Genomic DNA, 18128 nt, shown 5'->3' with positions numbered 1-18128 from the left:
CATCCTATCGTCTGTGGACAACTAGATGGCCCAATAACTAGGACACTGGGCCTGCCGGCAGGAGGACCTAAGTTCAAATGTCAGTTATTAGCTGACTGAGCAAATCACTTCACTCTCTGTTTCCTCATCTGTAAAATGGGAATAATAATAGCACCTCCCTCTCCAGAGTTGTTGTGAGGATCAAATGAGACAGTAATTGTAAAGTGAGTAAAACGCAGTGCTGGGACATAATAGTCACTCTGTAAATGTTGGCTATTATTATTATTATTAGAATTCTTAGCACATTGCCTGGAACATAAGAGGTGCTAAATAAATGTAAACTTAGCCAATGTTGTTTTTGTTGTTAAAGTTGTTAGCATAGTGCCTGGCACATAGTAGGTGCTATATAAAGGTTAGCTATTATTGCCTGGCACATAATAGGTGCTATATAAATGTTAGCTATTATTATTATCATTACTACTACAGTTCTTAGCACACTGCCTGGCACACAGTAGGTCCTATATAAATGTTAGCTGTTATTATCACTACTACAGTTCTTAGCACACTCCCTGGCACATAGTAGGTGCTATATAAATGTTAGCTATTATTATTATTATTATAATTCTTAGCACATTGCCTGGAACATAAGAGGTGCTAAATAAATGTAAACTTAGCCAATGTTGTTTTTGTTGTTGTTAAAGTTGTTAGTATAGTGCCTGGCACATAGTGGGTGCTATGTAAAGGTTAGCTATTATTATTATTAATAATAATAATATTATTATTATATTATATTGTGCGGGGGGCACAATGGTTATCGCCTTGGTCAAAAGTAACAAAGCAGATAGGAACTGCGATGGGAGTCTCTCACCCCATTTATTTATGTCGTTTCTAATAGATATTCGGTGGACTGTCTTGTATTAATGTTAACAATTCTTAGCGCACTGCCTGGAACATAGTAGGTACTATATAAATATCAATGTTAGCTATCTTCTTGTTAAAGTCCTCAGCACAGTGCCTGGCACATAATCAACGCTACATAAATATCAGCTACAATTATTATCAGGTACCATTTTCTTGTCATTGGCCAAGTCAGAAGCAAAGAATGAAAAGCGTGGATTAAATAAATACTCAACTTGAACTCTAGTTCCATTAAGGAAGCTTGGAGGAGTTTCATGGCTGAAAGGTTTAACAGAACAAGCCTCCCTTCTTTCTCCTTCTCAGGGCCATTTTTCTCTCCACCTCTTCTCCCAAACCCGCTGGCGGGGGGTCCCCTGGTTTCCACAGAATGGTTCGCCTTTTTCCCCCAGGATCCATTGCATGACATAACACAGCTTTTCCTAGGTCATCAGGATCGTGGCGCATTCCACTCAGGTTCTGATCTCACAAAGGGAAAGAGGTTCAGACAGAGTCTCTGCAGAATCCAGAGATGACCTTGTGCCTGGTGAAAACCCCTGGGGCCTTCTGCTGGAGTCGAGACGCTTCTCCTTCCAGAACATCAGAAGCAGGTAAGAGATGTCGTTGTGGGAGCCAAGGTGTCTGTGGGGCTCCCCGAGTCTCCCCGTCGACCTGCGCCCTAGCAGATCCCACTCACGGACCAGGGTTCTAGAGATACTCTGCCCTCCCCGATGTTACCCATAAGAGACGGTGAGGGCCCCGGTTTCATCTCATCAGTCTGTTTTAACAAAAGGGTATTTCCTGATGTGATTTAGGAAGAAGAGAAGGTTCAAACATATTCTCCCTCATCGGAGGTACAACGGTTATCGCCTTGGTCAAAAGTAACAAAGCAGATAGGAACTGCGATGGGAGTCTCTCACCCCATTTATTTATGTCTTTTCTAATAGATACTCGGTGGACTGTCTTGTATTAATGTTAACATAGGGTCTCACTGACTCACGGAACGATAAAGTGAAGAGAAAACTGACAATTCTCAGACAGGAAGGCAAAGGGGAGTTTGAGCTTCCCCAAGTGACTTAGTCATTATTCTCATGCTGTACGCATGAAAATCTCCTCTCAAAATCAGGGCAATGTGATACCTATAGAGACTTTTAACAAGATTTGTTTCCTTGGGGACAACACGAAATTATGACTACTTAACAACGTTTTTCAACTTTTATTTATTTATTTGTTTTTCAATAGCCAAAAGATTTCTTCCTTATTTGTTGGGAACAAAAACAGCATGGGTATTTCTTTTTTATCTCTTTTTTTTCATTTGTCTTCATTTTTTTCAACTGTAAAATAGGTATAATAATAGATGTGGTGTTGTGAGGATCCAATGAAATCCTATGTGTCGAGTTCTTGGCACACAATAGGCACTTAATAGATGCTTCTTTCTTTCTATTCCATGTCATCATGCCTTTCTGGAAGCAAGATTCCCTCAGCTTTCCCAATTGAAGATCAAAATCACCCACCTCCTCAGGTCCTTCACTTCTATTTTGAGTAACAAGGAGTGGGTTGTTTAGGGGAGTTGAGATGGGGAGGAGAGTGTGCTGGTAGAAAAAAAAATCTCACGCCTTCCCAGATGTTTCATTGGTATTTTGACAAGAGAGGAAACAATGGGATTGCTTCTGATCTGTAAGATCACTAGTATTTTTGTTTTAAGGCCGTTAGTAGCCATTTCCTCCCATTTTCTTTCAGGGACCTTAAGTAGTTGTGCTTCAGAGCTCTAGCAATCTTTTCCTAATTTCCTCAAGGAAATTAAAATCGGCTGTCCATTGTTTTTTGGTTTTTGTGGGGTTTTTTTTGAAATCATTGACTCTTGGGACAATAAAATCTTCTAGAATGCATAATTTTGTCTTAATCTAAGCTTCCCTCGATTGACCATGGTGTGTGGGGGAAAAGAGAGGGAGAGGTTATTCCACATGGAAAAAATCCATTTACCCCATGCCCAAATATCACGTAGAGAAGTCCCTCTAATAAAACAATCCCTTCCCGGCCCAGCTTCTGTGATTCAGTTCACACACAGGCTTATACTCTGTACTAGGGAACAAAAGGAGACTAAACAAAGTGCTCATATTGTCTCAGGGACAACCTGTTACAGGATTCATGTCACATCTCGAAGGAAAGTTAATTTTAAAGTTGATGTTTTAAAAAATCACCAGGACAGTCCACAAAACTTTGAATCTCCATGACATTGCGCTTGATTTTCCCTTGAAGCATATGATAAATTCAACATGTAACCTTCAAAGCTGTTAGCCTTCTTCATGTTTCCTTCTGGTCTTCCTTTTCTCTTCTGGGCATTTAAAAAGCATTGCTTCAGTGACTCTCTTCTAGATCAAAAATCAGTCAACAAGCATTTATTAAGTATTTATTATGCACTTTTTCTTTCCTTTTGGTTTTTAACATTTCCTTTTTACTCCTCATCCAATGGAAACACACACACACAGAGTTTGGTTAAAAGTATCAACCGTCAAACAAAACAAATCCCCACATCATCTGAGCCAGGAAATTTCCATTTCATTTTACCCCTTGAGAATCCATCCTCTCTCTGCCTGGGCATGGTGGTAGGACACTGCCTTATCAGTCCTCTGGAACCCCAATTGATCATTTCATTGATCAGAAGTACTAAGTCTCTCTGAGTCACTTTTCTTTCCATTGTTATTATTATTCCATAGTGTTTGGCTCACTTCACTATGCCTCAGTTCATTCAAGTCTTCAAAGGTTTCTCTGAAAATTTCCCCTTCTATTCAAAAAATGTTACCTCACAAGGACCCAAAATGCACCTTAACCTGGCACAGGCAGGTTCTAGAAAGGTTCTGTGCAAGGATCATTTGTTCCCTGAGTTTTGGCTCTTTCACAGGCTTTCAGTCTCCAACCCTTTGTGAACCATAACAAAAAGGGCAGCTTCCCGACTGACGGCGAGCCCCCATCGAGAGGGCCCAAATATCACTGCAGGAACAGCACAAACCCGTCACTGTAACAAATAATAGAAAGCTAGGATGGATGGTATAATCTCATTTCCAAAGTAAAAAGGGATGCTTTCCTTAATCAGATATTTCTCTACCCCCGTCCTTAACTTGGCTTTTCAAGTATTTTGGGGGGGAGCGGATAGGTGGATAAAATATCCTGTTCTGGAGGGTTTTACTGCTAATCTGGTCTCCTGGAATCGGGAACCACAATTCTCTAATTTGTCTTAACTCTTAGATTTCCCTGGAACCCATTTGACTACTGATGGTAGGAAATCCCGTACCGAGAGAGAATTTGGAGTAAGATTGCTGAAGATGGGGACAGGAAAGCTTTCTTCAAGGGAGCCTGCTCCAGTGTTCTTATTGGCATGGGGGGGGGGGGAGAGAAAAAATCCATATTTGTCTTGTACGAAGAAGGCAATCTGACTACCTATGGTATCTCCTGAAGGATACCCAACCACGTTTGGCATTTGGGACCACTGACCTTCAAGAAATTCGAGTGGTCTTTCCTGTCAGATCAGGTAGAAAAGTGAGGAAACGCTCTGGGAGGAAAAGGGATCCATAATGTAGAATCAGTTAAAATCACAACTATTGTGACTCCTCAGAGACAGAGTCTTCCACTTGATTTTGCTATTTAGTGGGTCGGGAAATCGAGTTGAAGTTTTTCTTTTTTAAAGTCCCGTCTCCCGTTTGTACTTGTGCATGAATGACACTGTTCCGCGGCTGAACGTCTGGTGGGCAGGAGTGGCTCAGGGAGTGCCAGAAAGTCTTTCGGAGTTCAAGTTTGACCTTGTTACCAGCTGTGTGACTCCGGGCGAGTCACCGGGCCCACTTTATTTACCTGTCTGTTGTGCTTTCTTGGCCACCTCCTATGTCTGCTCAGTGTGGAAATGGTATCTGAGGGAAAGGGGTTAAGCCTTTGCTATAAAGCCTGGGGTCTTCCTTCCTCCTGGTAATGAAATAGCAAGTAGACGTTAGCTTGAACCTGACGGGGTCCCCCTGGACTAATACTATTTCAGAGGAGTGGGTGGCCACCATTCAAGCTCAGAGCCCCTTCTCTCTAAGAGCAGAATGGCTTTGGCTTGATCCTCCTGCTTCTCCTGGCAGGAATCAAAGTTTCCCTTGAGGGTTTGGGGGGGGAGAAGACTCCCTATGAGCCACACAGGCCCACTGCCATGTTGTGTGTGTGCGATGGGGGGGACCTCCTCACGTCCATGAGTCACCGCCAGGAAAGTTGTCTCTCAGACCAACTGGGCTTACATTATGTAGCTAGAGGAGGGAAGCATTTTAGTCCCTGAGCTATAATTTGGGGATTTACCCTGGGGGCTACCGCGATCTCCATTTCACCGGTGAGGAAACGGAGGCTGAGAGTGTAGTTAAGTAACTTACCCAGGATTACCTGGGGACCCAGCCAGCAGCAGGGCAAGTTGGGGAAAACTGCATCAAGATCGCCTGGCAGAACCCAAAGCAGAAGGAAACGGCGAGGATTAAATACTAAACTCTGTGTGATCGATGGCCCGGCAGAACCCAAAGCAGGAGGAAACGTGTGGATTAAATAGTAAACTCTGTGTGATCTCATTTAATCCTCACACGATTCCCAAGAGCATTCTGGGTGGTTATTTCTGACATAACTCCTAACGCTAAGAAGTCATCATTTCCAAGAGAATTGTTTATCCGGAGGAAGCGAGCTCCGAGACCCCATTGTAATGTGAATCAGACAGGATGTCTCTCTGAGGGGGAGTGAGAAAGGGGGTTGAGGGGGTTGGGGGGATCTGGACAATGTAAAAAACAAAAGCTATCACTAAAAGCTATTTTAGAGAACAAAACAGGATAGGGCTGCAAGGGCAGATAGAAATGTAAAGCCAGATATATAACATGTGTCTCAGTCTAAATTCAGCTGAACTCCCTTCACTGGGCCTCTGCTTTCTTCTTATATATCAGAGAGCGGGATTATGGGTTTTCTCCCATAGTGCTCTCTGGCTCTAAGAGCTACAAGGGAGGTGTGAATTCGGATATCTCATACTAAACCCTGAAATCTCCCAAAAATGTGAACTCCGAGTAAAGGTGTGAACACAAGCATTGTACTAATTAGTTCTACTTAGTACCTTGTTTCAGGTTCTGGCCCAAAACATCTTCTTGTAAGATCAGATCAATAATCTATCAACTCTAATGAGTCAGCAGTTTGTAAAGATTCCAACACATGTGTGAGGGTGTGAGGGGAGATGTAGAATTACACGTGTGTAAAGGCACAGAGATATGTTTAAGGGTAGTGTGATGATTGTGTGTGTGTGTGTATGGTTAGACATGATTCCACATGTCATTATAAACGTGTATGTAAGGGTTGACATAATTATATGTGTGTGTGTTTGGGTCGTTATAATGTATAAGATGGAATGTATTTGATCCCCAAAAGCCCGATAATCTCGATTGAATCAATGACTAGCCAATCCAAGGAATGACCCGCTTCCCTCTCCCCTTCCTCTCCTGCCCCCTTCCCATCCCTCAGCACCAGGGGGAGGGCTGCCCCCCTTGGAGTATCTGAGTGGGTTTGAATCACGGCCCTCCCGCTCTGCAGCTCCGCGTCCTCAGCTCTGTCTCAGTCTGTTGTCTTATAGGAGAAATGCGATTATCGGGCTACCCAGCAAAGACCTTTGCAAACCCACGAGCCGTCATTAGGGTCCGCCCCCAGAGGGACTGAATGTGCCCACGAGCCTGCCTCGGGGCGTCTGTCCCACCGTCCCAAAGAGCCCCCGTGGCTCCGGCACCTGTCCAGTTTGCGTGCAGGGGCTCCGGAACTCTGACGCCTGGACCGGGCGATTCAGAACCGGACCGTGGGGGAACGGAGGGGCGAAGGGAGCCAGAAAAGGGTCCTCCCTTAGAGGCCACGCCCCCACAGCCTGTAGAGGGGTGTTGAGTTGAGAAGGGAGAAAAAGTTCTAAGTGCTTAGAGATGCCTGGTACAGGTCAGATGGTACAGGGAGCAAGAAGGTCGGGGTTGGAGAAAGGGGGCTTTCCCCTTCCCCCCACACCTTCAGGCGCCCCCCACCCCCCTCCCCCATCCTGGACAGCCCGCCAAGGGCCCGAGGTCTCCAACCCACGCCATTCCCTCGGGCCAGAGACCAGCACAGGGACCCAGGTGTCCCGGCCGCCACCTCCTTGGGGACTGAGTGGAGGCCATTAGCCGTCCCCGCCGCGGAGACCGCGCCCACCCTTACTCCGCCAGCTGCCAGAGGCCGAGATGTGGCTTGGAACTGTCTTAGCAGCCTCGGTTCTAGATTCGGGAAGTGGTCTGGGGAATGGGGGGGCTGCTCTCAGGTTCTAGGTCAGGGCTTTGGAATTCCTCACAGGTCCTTGGTTCTAGGTCTGGGGGAGTGGTTGCTTTGGGGTTCTAGGTCTACCCTTTCTTGGGATTGGGGGATGCTGGACCCTGGCTTCTAGGGGCAGGCCTTAGACTTGCGGGGGAGGTTTCCGGGAGCTTTCATTTTAGGCCCGTGCTGGGGCTCTGTTGGGTGACTGGGTTCTAGGTCAGCGGTTTTCAGTTCTAGGGGAACTGGGCTCACTTTATGCGGGAGGTGTTTCCGGCCCCCAGGTTCTGGGGTTAACTCATTACTTTCCAAGTCCTAGATCCCGAGGGAGGTGTAGATGGGCTTGGTTCCCAGTACCCTTTGAGAGCCTTTGGGGCTGCAGGGCTTGAAGGGAGCAGAAAGGCACAGGGGAAGGCGCCGATTTCGGGGCTGCAGGACCTCCCGGCTCCGCTTTTTCCCCGCTAAGAGGAGCCGGGACCGAGGGGGACGCTCTCTCCATGGCCCAGGGGCTAGAGCTGGTGGGAGATGGGTCCCGGGGGTCCTCCGCCGCTCTCCCCGGCTTTGTGGGCATCGGGAGGACCCGCCTTCGGGGCTCTGGGTGTTCCCTGCAGGCCCTTCTGGTGGGATGGAGTCTGAGCCGGGCACCTCCGGGCTGCTCGAGGGAGACGGCACGGACAACAGGGAGACCTGGAACAACCGAGTCCAGTACATCATGGCGCAGGTGGGCTGCTGCGTGGGACTGGGCGCCATCTGGAGATTCCCTTCTCTGTGCCACAAGAACGGAGGCGGTGAGTGGGGGCACGCAGGGCCGCGGCCATTGCGGGGGGCACAGCGGGGGAGGGTCTCCGGGGACCGAGTCCTTGGGGGGCGGGGCCGGAGAGAGAGCCTTGGGGGACGGGGCCGGAGAGAGCCCCTTGGGGGGCGGGGCCGGAGAGAGACCTTGGGGCCTTGGGGGGCGGGGCGGAGAGAGACCCTTGGGGCCTTGGGGGGCGGGGCCGGAGAGAGACCCTTGGGGCCTTGGGGGGCGGGGCCGGAGAGAGACCCTTGGGGCCTTGGGGGGCGGGGCCGGAGAGAGACCCTTGGGGCGGTGGATGGGGGGAGGTTGAGGGAAGAGCCCTTGGGCCCCTGAAGAGCAAGAGTTGGGCAGGGAAGGCCCCAAAGGGAAGAGCCGGGTGCCCGAGCCGCCGCTCTCTCCCCACCCCAGGGGCCTTCCTTTTCCCCTATATGCTGCTGCTTTTCACCCTGGGCTTCCCTTTGGTGTTCTTGGAGATGGCTTTGGGGCAGAACCTTCGCGTTAACGTCTGGACAAAGATCCACCCCAAGATGTGGGGCGTGGGCCTGGCCTGCAGCATGGTGAGCCGGGGCCGGGTGGGGGAGGGGGCGAGGGGGGGCCCACGAGGCTGAGCCGCTGCCCCTCCCCCAGGTGTGCTTCTTGACGATTGTCTACTATAACGTGTTCATCGCCTGGGGCATCTTCTACCTCAGCAACACCTTCCAGTACCCGCTGCCCTGGAGCCAGTGCCCGGAAGTGAATGGCAGCATGCCCAGTGAGTGCCCTCACCTCCCCGGAGGCGTCTCACTCCGCTCCTGCCCCCTCCCCCTCCCCCCCTCACTCCGCTCCTGCCCCCCTCCTCCTCCCCCCCCTCACTCCGCTCCTGCCTCCTCCCCCTCCCCCTTCTCACTCCGCTCCTGCCCCCTCCCCCTTCTCACTCCGCTCCTGCCCCCTCCCCCTTCTCACTCCGCTCCTGCCCCCTCCCCCTCCCCCCCCTCACTCCGCTCCTGCCCCCTCCCCCTTCTCACTCCGCTCCTGCCCCCTCCCCCTCCCCCCCCCCCCCTCACTTCGCTCCTGCCCCCCTCCCCCCTCACTCCGCTCCTGCCCCCTCCCCCCCCTCACTCCGCTCCTGCCCCCCTCCTCCTCCCCCCCCTCACTCCGCTCCTGCCCCCCTAGATCTTGGCTGCGCCTGCACCAGCCCGGCCGCCTATTTCTGGTTCTGTCGGACCCTGGAGATCACCAGCAGCATCGAGGAGAGCCAGGGCTTCGTCCCCAGCCTCGGCCTGTGCATCCTGGTGGTCTGGCTCGCGGTCACGCTCCTCTCCATTCAGGGCCTGAAGTGCCAGGGGAAGGTAAGGGGCTGGGGCCGAAGCGCGGCGAGCTCCGACGCCCTGCGCGGCCCGGCTGACCTCGGGCCCCTGCCGCCCCCAGATCCTCTACTTCTCCGTGACCGTCCCCTTCGTCATCCTGCTCTGCTTCCTCATCCGGAGCTTCCTGCTGGAAGGCTCCGTCTACGGCCTCCGCCACTTGATGTTCACCAGGGTGAGCAGCCCGGGCCGGGGGCGCACAGAGCCCCCGCCCCAGCCTGGAAAGCCCTCCGGGAGGCATTCGGGGACAGCTGGGCTGGGCCTCCCTCTCTGGGGACCCGCTTCCCCTTCCCCTGCGTCCCTGTGGAGACTGGGCTCGCTCCCGGAGCTTCGGCCGCTGGCACCCTGCCGCCCCTGTGCTTCTGGAGCCTGGGGCTCCGGGAGGTACGGGCCGAGCTGGGGTTGCCCCTGCCCCCCCTCCTGGCAGACATTGCCCCGGACTCCCCGCCCCCCGTGCCCTCCCCGCAGACCTCAGCCCCCCTCTCCCCGCCCCCTCCCCGCAGTTTTCGGCCATGGCGTCCCCGAGGGTGTGGCACGAGGCCGGGATGCAGGTGTTCTTCAATCTGGGGCTGGGCTTCGGCACCCTCGTGGTCCTGGCCTCCTTCACGAGCAAGGACAGCAACAGCGCCCAGGACGCCTTCATCCTGGTGTTCGCCAGCCTGACCGCCTGCCTGCTGGCCACCCAGGTGGTGTTCAGCATGCTGGGCTTCCGCGCCTCCGTCACCATCCGCCAGTGCAGCATCCAGTGCGTGGCCGGGACCCCGAACTGGGAAACGAGACCCCGCCTCTGGGAGGGAGCCACGGGACTCTGGGTGGTCTGGGGGGAGGGGGGGACTCTGGGTGGTCTGGGGGGGACTCTGGGTGGTCTGGCCAGGGAGGGGGGGACTCTGGGTGGTCTGGGGGGGGAGGGAGGGTGAGGGGGGGACTCTGGGTGGTCTGGCGGGGGAGGACTCTGGATGGTCTGGCCAGTGAGGGAGGGGGGGACTCTGGGTGGTCTGGGGGGAGGGGGGGACTCTGGGTGGTCTGGGGGGGGCTCTGGGTGGTCTGGCCAGGGAGGGGGGGACTCTGGGTGGTCTGGGGGGGACTCTGGGTGGTCTGGCCGGGGAGGGAGGGTGAGGGAGGGGTTCTGGGTGGTCTGGTGGGGGAGGACTCTGGATGGTCTGGCCAGTGAGGGGGGGACTCTGGGTGGTCTGGGGGGAGGGGGGGACTCTGGGTGGTCTGGGGGGGGCTCTGGGTGGTCTGGCCAGTGAGGGGGGGACTCTGGGTGATCTGGCCAGGGAGGGGGGAGGACTCTAGGTGGTCTGGCCAGGGAGGGGGGGACTCTGGGTGGTCTGGGGGAAGGGGGGACTTTGGATGGTCTGGCTGGGGAGGGACTCGGGGTGGTCTGGCCCGGGAGCCGGGGAGAGGAGCCCCACCAGCTGACCCCCCCTTCAGCCTCATCCCTCCCATCCCGAGCGCCAGCCCGTCCTGCCATTCCTTCTGTCGGTGAGACTGCCCATTCGGGCCCTCCTGGCTCTGCCAGTTTGAGGCACTTCCTGGAGGCGGAAGGGCCGGAGGAAGCCAGACAGTGACCCCCTCCCCCCAAACAGGAACACTGTGAAATTGGAGCAGCTGGTCAAAATGGGGAAGCTGCCCCCAGAGGCGAGCCCTCCCCCAGAAATGCAGAGCAAGCCAATCAAAACATTCACCATATGGCTCTACAAACTTGAGACACCCCTGAGGAACAAGATTTTGGAGCACGTGTCGGATTGCAACTTGGAGAAGGAACTCATATATGTTGGTGGGGCCGGGGCTTGGGGGGGTTCCTGAGGGAGGGGGCCCCCACCACACTCATTCGTGCCCCAATGGGGGGCAGCGGGGGTGCCAGGGACCAGTCTGGACATCACAGCCTTCCCCTGCCCACAGAACAAGGAAGGCCCCGCCCTGATCTTTGTGGCCTTCGCCGAGGCCATAGCCCACTTCTCCTCGACCCCCATCTGGTCGGTCATCTTCTTCCTGATGATCGTCAGCCTGGGGCTGACGACTTCCCTGGCGCTGATGCAGGCCATCCGGGTCCCCCTCCAGGACACCTTCCCCTGCCTTCGAAGCTCCTCTTGGACCGTCACGAGTAGGTGCCACGTTCCACCTTGACCCCTGACCTCCAACCCTGGTTCTGTTCAATCCACCCAGCATGGAGGAAACCCCCACCCTGCGCCACGTGGGCCCTGTGCCAGGCGCCGGGAAACAAGGACGATCCTTAAGCAATCCCCGCTCTCTGGGAGCCTATAATTCTACCAGGGAAGCCATGTGCAGGCAGGAGTAAGGGGGAAGGGGGGTCTGGAAAAGCTGCTGGCGGGAGGCCCCTTCGCTGAGCCCAGAGGAAGCCAGAGCACGCCGGGCAGGGGGCGCAGCCCCTGCAAATGCCTGGACTCTGGACTTGTCCAAGTCATTCTCAGACTTGACTGGTCAGACTTGAGCAGGTCATTCTCCTGCTCCAAAACCTTCCATAGCTCCCCATTGCCTCTCAGGGCCCAAAATACCCCACTTCCAAGATGACGCCCTCAGCTGGGCAGGCTGGCCCTTTGCACACCTGTATGCATACCCCTTTGACAAGTGAGTGGAGGCTGAAGGAATATCTGTGGCAAGGAGGCCTTGAGGAGGCGACCATGACACTTAAGGCAGGGGGCGATGAAGGTCTGAATTAGGAGAATGGCTAGGAGTCAGCCGGGAGAATTGCCGTGGGGGTGGGTGAGAACGAGGAGTCAAGGATGGCCCAGAGAGTGAGACCCTGGGTGATGGCGGAAAGGAGTCAGGGGAAGGGATGAATCCGAACTCATGAAGATGAGTTTTCCCAATTTCAAGGTCAGCGTTCTATCCACTGCAGCGCCACCTAGCTGCCCACCCTCAGAGACATCCTTACATTTGAAATGCTCCACTTCTCCAAAGCAAAAAGTAGGTGTCTTAGCCCAGTCTCAGCAAAAGGAGTGCGGCGAGTTAGAATGCCAAGGGAGGAATCTTCTGGGCCAAACTCAGCTCTCTCCCCCGCCAACGTGTCAATCCCCCTGCAGCCAATGTCTTCTCAAAATTAGGGACAATTCACTCTCCCAAAGACGGAGCCAGGATTGGGCAGCGGTCTCCAAATTCGGGGATCCAGGAGGGCCAGTGGGAGTGAGATGGAGGAGCATCAGGGCTGGTTTGGAACTTTGGGAAGGATGGGGTTGAGAGCCGGAATCCCTGGGGACAAGGAAGGTCACCAAGTCATTGGGCTGGATTGGAGGAGAGGATGGGGATGATGTCATCAGAGATGGGGATGATGTCATCTAAGGTTGGATTGGAGGAGAGGATAAAGATGATGTCATCTGAGGCTGGATTGGAGGGGGAGATGATGGGGACGATGTCATCTGAGCCTGGATTGGAAGAGGAGAGGATGGGGATGATGTCATCAGAGATGAGGATGATGTTATCTGAGGCTGGATTGGAGGAGAGGATGGGGATGATGTCATCTGAGGCTGGATTGGAGGAGAGGATGGGAATGATGTCATCTGAGGCTGGATTGGAAGAGAGGATGGGGATGATGTCATCAGAGATGGGGATGATGTCATCTAAGGTTGGATTGGAGGAGAGGATAAAGATGATGTCATCTGAGGCTGGATTGGAGGAGGAGATGATGGGGATGATGTCATCATAGATGAGGATGATGTTATCTGAGGCTGGATTGGAGGAGAGGATGGGGATGATGTCATCAGAGATGAGGATGATGTTATCTGAGGCTGAATTGGAGGAGAGGATGGCGATGATGTCATCTGAGGCTGGATTGGAGGAGAGGATGGGAATGATGTCATCTGAGGCTGGATTGGAAGAGAGGATGGGGATGATGTCATCAGAGATGGGGATGATGTCATCTGAGGCTGGATTGGAGGAGAGGATGGGGATGATGTCATCAGAGATGAGGATGATGTCATCTAAGGTTGGATTGGAGGAGAGGATAAAGATGATGTCATCTGAGGCTGGATTGGAGGAGGAGATGATGGGGACGATGTCATCTGAGCCTGGATTGGAAGAGGAGAGGATGGGGATGATGTCATCAGAGATGAGGATGATGTCATCTGAGGCTGGATTGGAGGAGAGGATGGGAATGATGTCATCTGAGGCTGGATTGGAAGAGAGGATGGGAATGATGTCATCAGAGATGGGGATGATGTCATCTGAGGCTGGATTGGAGGAGAGGATGGGGATGATGTCATCAGAGATGGGGATGATGTCATCTGAGGCTGGATTGGAGGAGGAGACTCTGGGCCAGTAGGGTGGTAAGATGAGATGGGTGTAGAAGAGAGGGGAGAATTTAAAAAGAGTGAGCCTCCCTGAGACCCTGGCTCTGCAGTCCCATCCCACTGACCCTTTTCCTGACGCCCGGCTGGACCCCACTCCCCCATCTTCCCTCATCTTTGCCCACTGGGTCACCCAGACACGTGACAGGGCTCCCTCTTACCCATCAGTGAGCATCAGCTGCCTGGGCTTCCTGGTCAGCCTCCTCTTCACCCAGCGCTCTGGCTTCTACCTCCTGACCATCTTCGATGACTTCGTGGTTTCCGTGATTCTCTTTGTCGTGGTCCTCTTTGAGAACGTTAGCGTGGCCTGGTTCTACGGGGCTAAGAGGTGACTGGGAGCCACGATGGCCCGGGGTACCGAGGGAGGTCTTGGGAGACTCCGGGACAGCGTGGAGGGGCCACAGAGACTTTGGGAGATCCCCAAAGAAGGGTGAAGCTGGGAGACCTGGGCCTTCAGGGCCAGGGGGAAGCAGGCTGGGGGGGTCTGGGGAGACGAGAGGAGCCCCGACTGCCCCCCATCCCGGACCCGGGCTTCAGGAGTTTCCTGCCTCAGCATCCTGTGCTTGACCCGCAGGTTCTTCAATGAAATACAGGACATCATAGGCTTCAGGGTCAGCCTCATGCATGATTACCTGATGCGCTTCTTCACCTTGCTGGGGATAGTGATCCTGACTGTGTGCAGCATGATAGATCTGGTGCTGAAGGATCACACCTACCAATCCTGGGACAAGCACACTGTGAGCTCCCAGGGTCCCCAGCCCCCTCTGAGGACACAGACACGTGCTTTCCCCATCCCCCACCCCGGGGGTCCCATGTGCCTCACCTCCCCTTCCCAGAAGCCCTTCTTTCTGAGCCCCCATCCAGACCCAATGGCTTCATGGCCCAGTCTTGGCCCACAGGACCCCTGAGTGATTGTCTCCATGTCTGCCTTCGTAGGGCACAAAGGCGCAGCTCTTCTACCCAACGTGGGCCATCATCCTGGGCTTTAGCTTGGCCTTCGTGACCTTCCTGCCCATCCTGGTCGGCATGTTCAAGTGTCTCAAGAAGTTCAAGAAGTCCGCCGTGTCCCCACTGCCCAAAAGTCTGTACCCCGAGCTCCCCGTGATATCCTCCATTCACGAGTCGGCGCAGGAGCCGCAAGCAGGGCCCTCTAAGTTCTGAGCCCGGCCCACAGAGGCCCAAGTTCAATAAAAGGCCGGTGGGCCGCTGGTAGTTTGTGCTGTGTCGGCCTGGGACAGCCTGGCCCCTCAGCCCTCTGGAAATCCTTGGGAACGCCCGTGGGGCCCAAAGGTGTCGGGGGGGGGGCTCCCCCACTGGAGAGCCCCCACCATGGCCTAGCCCGGCTCCTCCCTCCACAGAAATACTAGGGCCTCTCCCTAAAGCCCTGCAATGAGGGGGCACCTCACCCCCACTAGGGGGCAGCTCTCCCTGCGAGCAAGCAAAGCCCCTTGGGCCTCGGGTTTCTGGATCCTCCCTTCCCCCTCCATGTGCCCTTGGAGCACATGGTCGTCTTGTTTCCGCCACCACCCACAACCCCTCACCATGGTTTTTCCAAGGTGACTGTGCTGGTTTTCAACAGATAGCCACGGGTTAGGGACTGGTGCCTGCTGGGTAAGGACTGGTGCCCACCAGGTAGGGACTGATGCCCACTGTGTAGGGACTGGTGCTTGCTGGGTAAGGACTGGTGCCCAGCGGAGTAGGGACCGGTGCCCGCGGTTTAGTGATTGGTGCCTGCCAGTAGGGACTGGTGCCCAGCAGAGTAGGGACCGGTGCCCAATGGGTAGGGACTGGTGCCTGCTGGGTAAGGACTGGTGCCCAGCGGAGTAGGGACCGGTGCCCGCGGTTTAGGGATTGGTGCCTGCCAGTAGGGACTGGTGCCCACCAGGTAGGGACTGATGCCCACTGTGTAGGGACTGGTGCCTGCTGGGTAAGGACTGGTGCCCAGCGGAGTAGGGACCGGTGCCCATGGGTTAGGGACTGGTGCCTGCCAGTAGGGAGTGGTGCCCGCAGAGTAGGGACTGATGCCCACTGTGTAGGGACTGGTGCCCAGCAGAGTAGGGACTGGTGCCCAGCAGGTAGGGACTGGAGGCCCTTTGCCAGGTCACCTCTGGACAGCTCCTGCACCTGCCTATTGTCATTCCTAAAGGTGCCCAGAACCGGACCAGATTTTCTGAAGGAGAGCCGCCATGGCAGAGTACGAGCAGTCTCTCCCAGGCTGGGCATCCCCTTCACCTCAGTAGCGTTAGCGCCTTTGGCTGATCCGCCCCACAGCCAATGCTCAAGGAACTTGTGGTTCACTGAGATTTTTTCGGCTGGATGGCAGGCTGTTCAGTCAGCGCAGCCCAGGGTCTTTTCCTACCTTACGCTTGATGTCGCTGGGACCAATGCTCGGGCCTGCCAGGATCTTTTGAAATGGGGACTCGGATCATCCTAAGTCCAAGTATCCAGGAACAGGAACCGATGACGTCATTCTTTGTAAGGGACAAACCATGCGCCCTAGTCAGTAACACCCTGGTCAGTAACACCCTGGTCAGTAACACCCTAGTCAGTAACACCCTGGTCAGTTACACCCTGGTCAGTAACACTCTAGTCAGTAACACCCTGGTCAGTTACACCCTGGTCAGTAGCACACGTGACTCCCTCCTCCTGAGCTAAGCCTGCCTCGGAGCAGGGGAGATCGCCGACCCGCCCAAAGACTGGGTCCGCTCCACCCCCTGGTGACGTCAGCGGCTCACCCCGAATGACCTGCGCGCTCACCCCTGGAGGGTCTGGGGTGGGACCACCCATGGGGCCCGGAGCCGGCCTCTGGCGAGGCTCCGAAGCCCCCTCCCCTTGGCAGCCTCTGCTCCTGGGACTGGCGGGGCCGAGGAGGAGCTGTTGTCTTTGGGGGTTACTCTCCTGGGGCAAGGACAGAGCGCCCCCTACGGCTCTGCCACCGGCTCCAGGCACGTGCGTAAGCAGTCATCCATCAGCTAGTAGGGCAAGGACAATCATGGCGGCCGCCGGTCTGCAGGGGGCGCCGGACCGTGCACACTGGCAAGGACTAAAGCCCTTGGGTTCACGCTGGAACACGATGCAGAGCAGTCACCTGCCGACCTCCGAGAGCGCACTTCCGCGGGCAGCGGTTTCCCACAGTCCCACACTAGTCACGGACCTCAGGGGACTGGGGGCAGCTGACGCGACCAGGAGGCGTCCGTGGACGGCGCGAGCTCGTCCCTGGCGCAGAGCATGCGCAGTCGTTTCCCAGCCCCGGGCGCCATGGAAAGGGCCCTCTCTCGGGGAGGGACCGTGATGGCTGGTGCTCTGTCTCATTTAAAACTCCCCAGAGTATATACTAGGTGCTTAATAAATGCCCATCAAGCCCGTGTTTCTGATAAAGACCATTTCTAAAATATATGGAGAATTGAGTCAGATATGCAAGTCTTAATTGATAAATGGTCAAAGGACAATTTTCAGATAAAGAAACGCCATCGATAGTCCTAGAGGGAAAATTTAAATTAGAACTCTGAAGTACCACTTCTCACGCATCGGATAAAGATGACAAGAAAAGACGCTGATGATTGTTGGAGGGGGTGTGGGGAAACTCATGCTCTGTTGGTGGAGCTGTGGAATGATCCCACCATCCTGCAGAGCAATCTGGAATCTGCCCAACGGGCTCTCAAACTGCAGGCCCCCTGACCCAGCGGCGTCTCTACTGAGCCTGTATCCCAAAGGGATCATAAAGGGGCCCCCGCGGGCAGACCTGTTTGTGGCAGCCCTGTCTGCAGTGGCCAGAAACTGGGAACTGAGGGGATGCCCGTCAGCCGGGAAATGGCTGAAGAAGTTCAGGGATATGAGTTATGGAATATTATCCTATTAAAAAAAATAAACGAGCTCATTTTAGAAAGACCTGGAAAATTTACATGAACTAATGCTGAGGGAAACCAGTAGAGCCAGGAAAACGTACCCAGCAACAGCAAGACTGGGCGATGATCAGCTCCGATAGACTTGGTGTCCTCAGCGGTCTAGCAATCCAAGGCATTCCCAATAATCTTTGGACAGAAACCGCCGTCCTCATCCGCAGAGAGAACTGTGGAGAATGAATGTAAAGCAGCCCAAGTTACGCTCCCTTTTTTTCCTTGTAGTTTTCCCTTTTGGTTCTGAGTTTCCTCTCTCGACTTGATTCATATGGAAATATATTAAAAAATCAATGTACATATAGAACCAAAAAAACGTTTTACATGTAACAGTAGAAAACAAAAATAAAAAATGTCCATCATGGGTGGTCTTCGCGCAAAGTCTGCGTGACCATTTGCCGGGTGTATTGGAGAGAGCATTCTGGTATAGATCCGGGGGAAATTGGATCGCCGTGGGGATCCTTTCCAATGCTAGAATCCTGGCATTTTTAGTGCAGCCACAGAGCCTGCTGGCAGTTTTGCCTTCCATCTTGCACTGTTGACTCACGTTAAATTTTTAGCCGTTAACCACCAATTTTTGCGGGGGAGAGAAGGGAGAATG

At 54.2% G+C, this 18128-nt stretch overlaps 1 protein-coding gene and 1 long non-coding RNA gene across 2 annotated transcripts; both read left to right on the top strand.

Moving 5' to 3' along the window:
- Positions 1 to 1388: 1388 nt before the first annotated feature.
- Positions 1389 to 14843, top strand: SLC6A16 (solute carrier family 6 member 16). Its single transcript, XM_051989775.1, has 12 exons — positions 1389 to 1484; positions 7797 to 7973; positions 8390 to 8538; positions 8609 to 8732; positions 9134 to 9309; positions 9389 to 9499; positions 9828 to 10069; positions 10914 to 11100; positions 11230 to 11431; positions 13800 to 13959; positions 14206 to 14368; positions 14568 to 14843. Exons 1-12 carry the CDS (start codon positions 1406 to 1408, stop codon positions 14790 to 14792), a joined length of 1995 nt encoding a protein of 664 aa, XP_051845735.1. The 5' UTR covers positions 1389 to 1405; the 3' UTR covers positions 14793 to 14843.
- On the top strand, positions 11438 to 13300 carry LOC127556591 (uncharacterized). The gene is made up of 3 exons (XR_007952480.1): positions 11438 to 12628; positions 12773 to 12910; positions 13073 to 13300. It is a non-coding gene; the product is annotated as an uncharacterized LOC127556591 (long non-coding RNA).
- Positions 14844 to 18128: the final 3285 nt, after the last annotated feature.

This window comes from Antechinus flavipes, chromosome 3 (assembly GCF_016432865.1).
Source record: "Antechinus flavipes isolate AdamAnt ecotype Samford, QLD, Australia chromosome 3, AdamAnt_v2, whole genome shotgun sequence".
NCBI classification, from domain to species: domain Eukaryota; kingdom Metazoa; phylum Chordata; class Mammalia; order Dasyuromorphia; family Dasyuridae; genus Antechinus; species Antechinus flavipes.
Note: the sequence above shows the minus strand (reverse complement) of the source record. Positions and strands in the feature narration are given on the sequence as shown.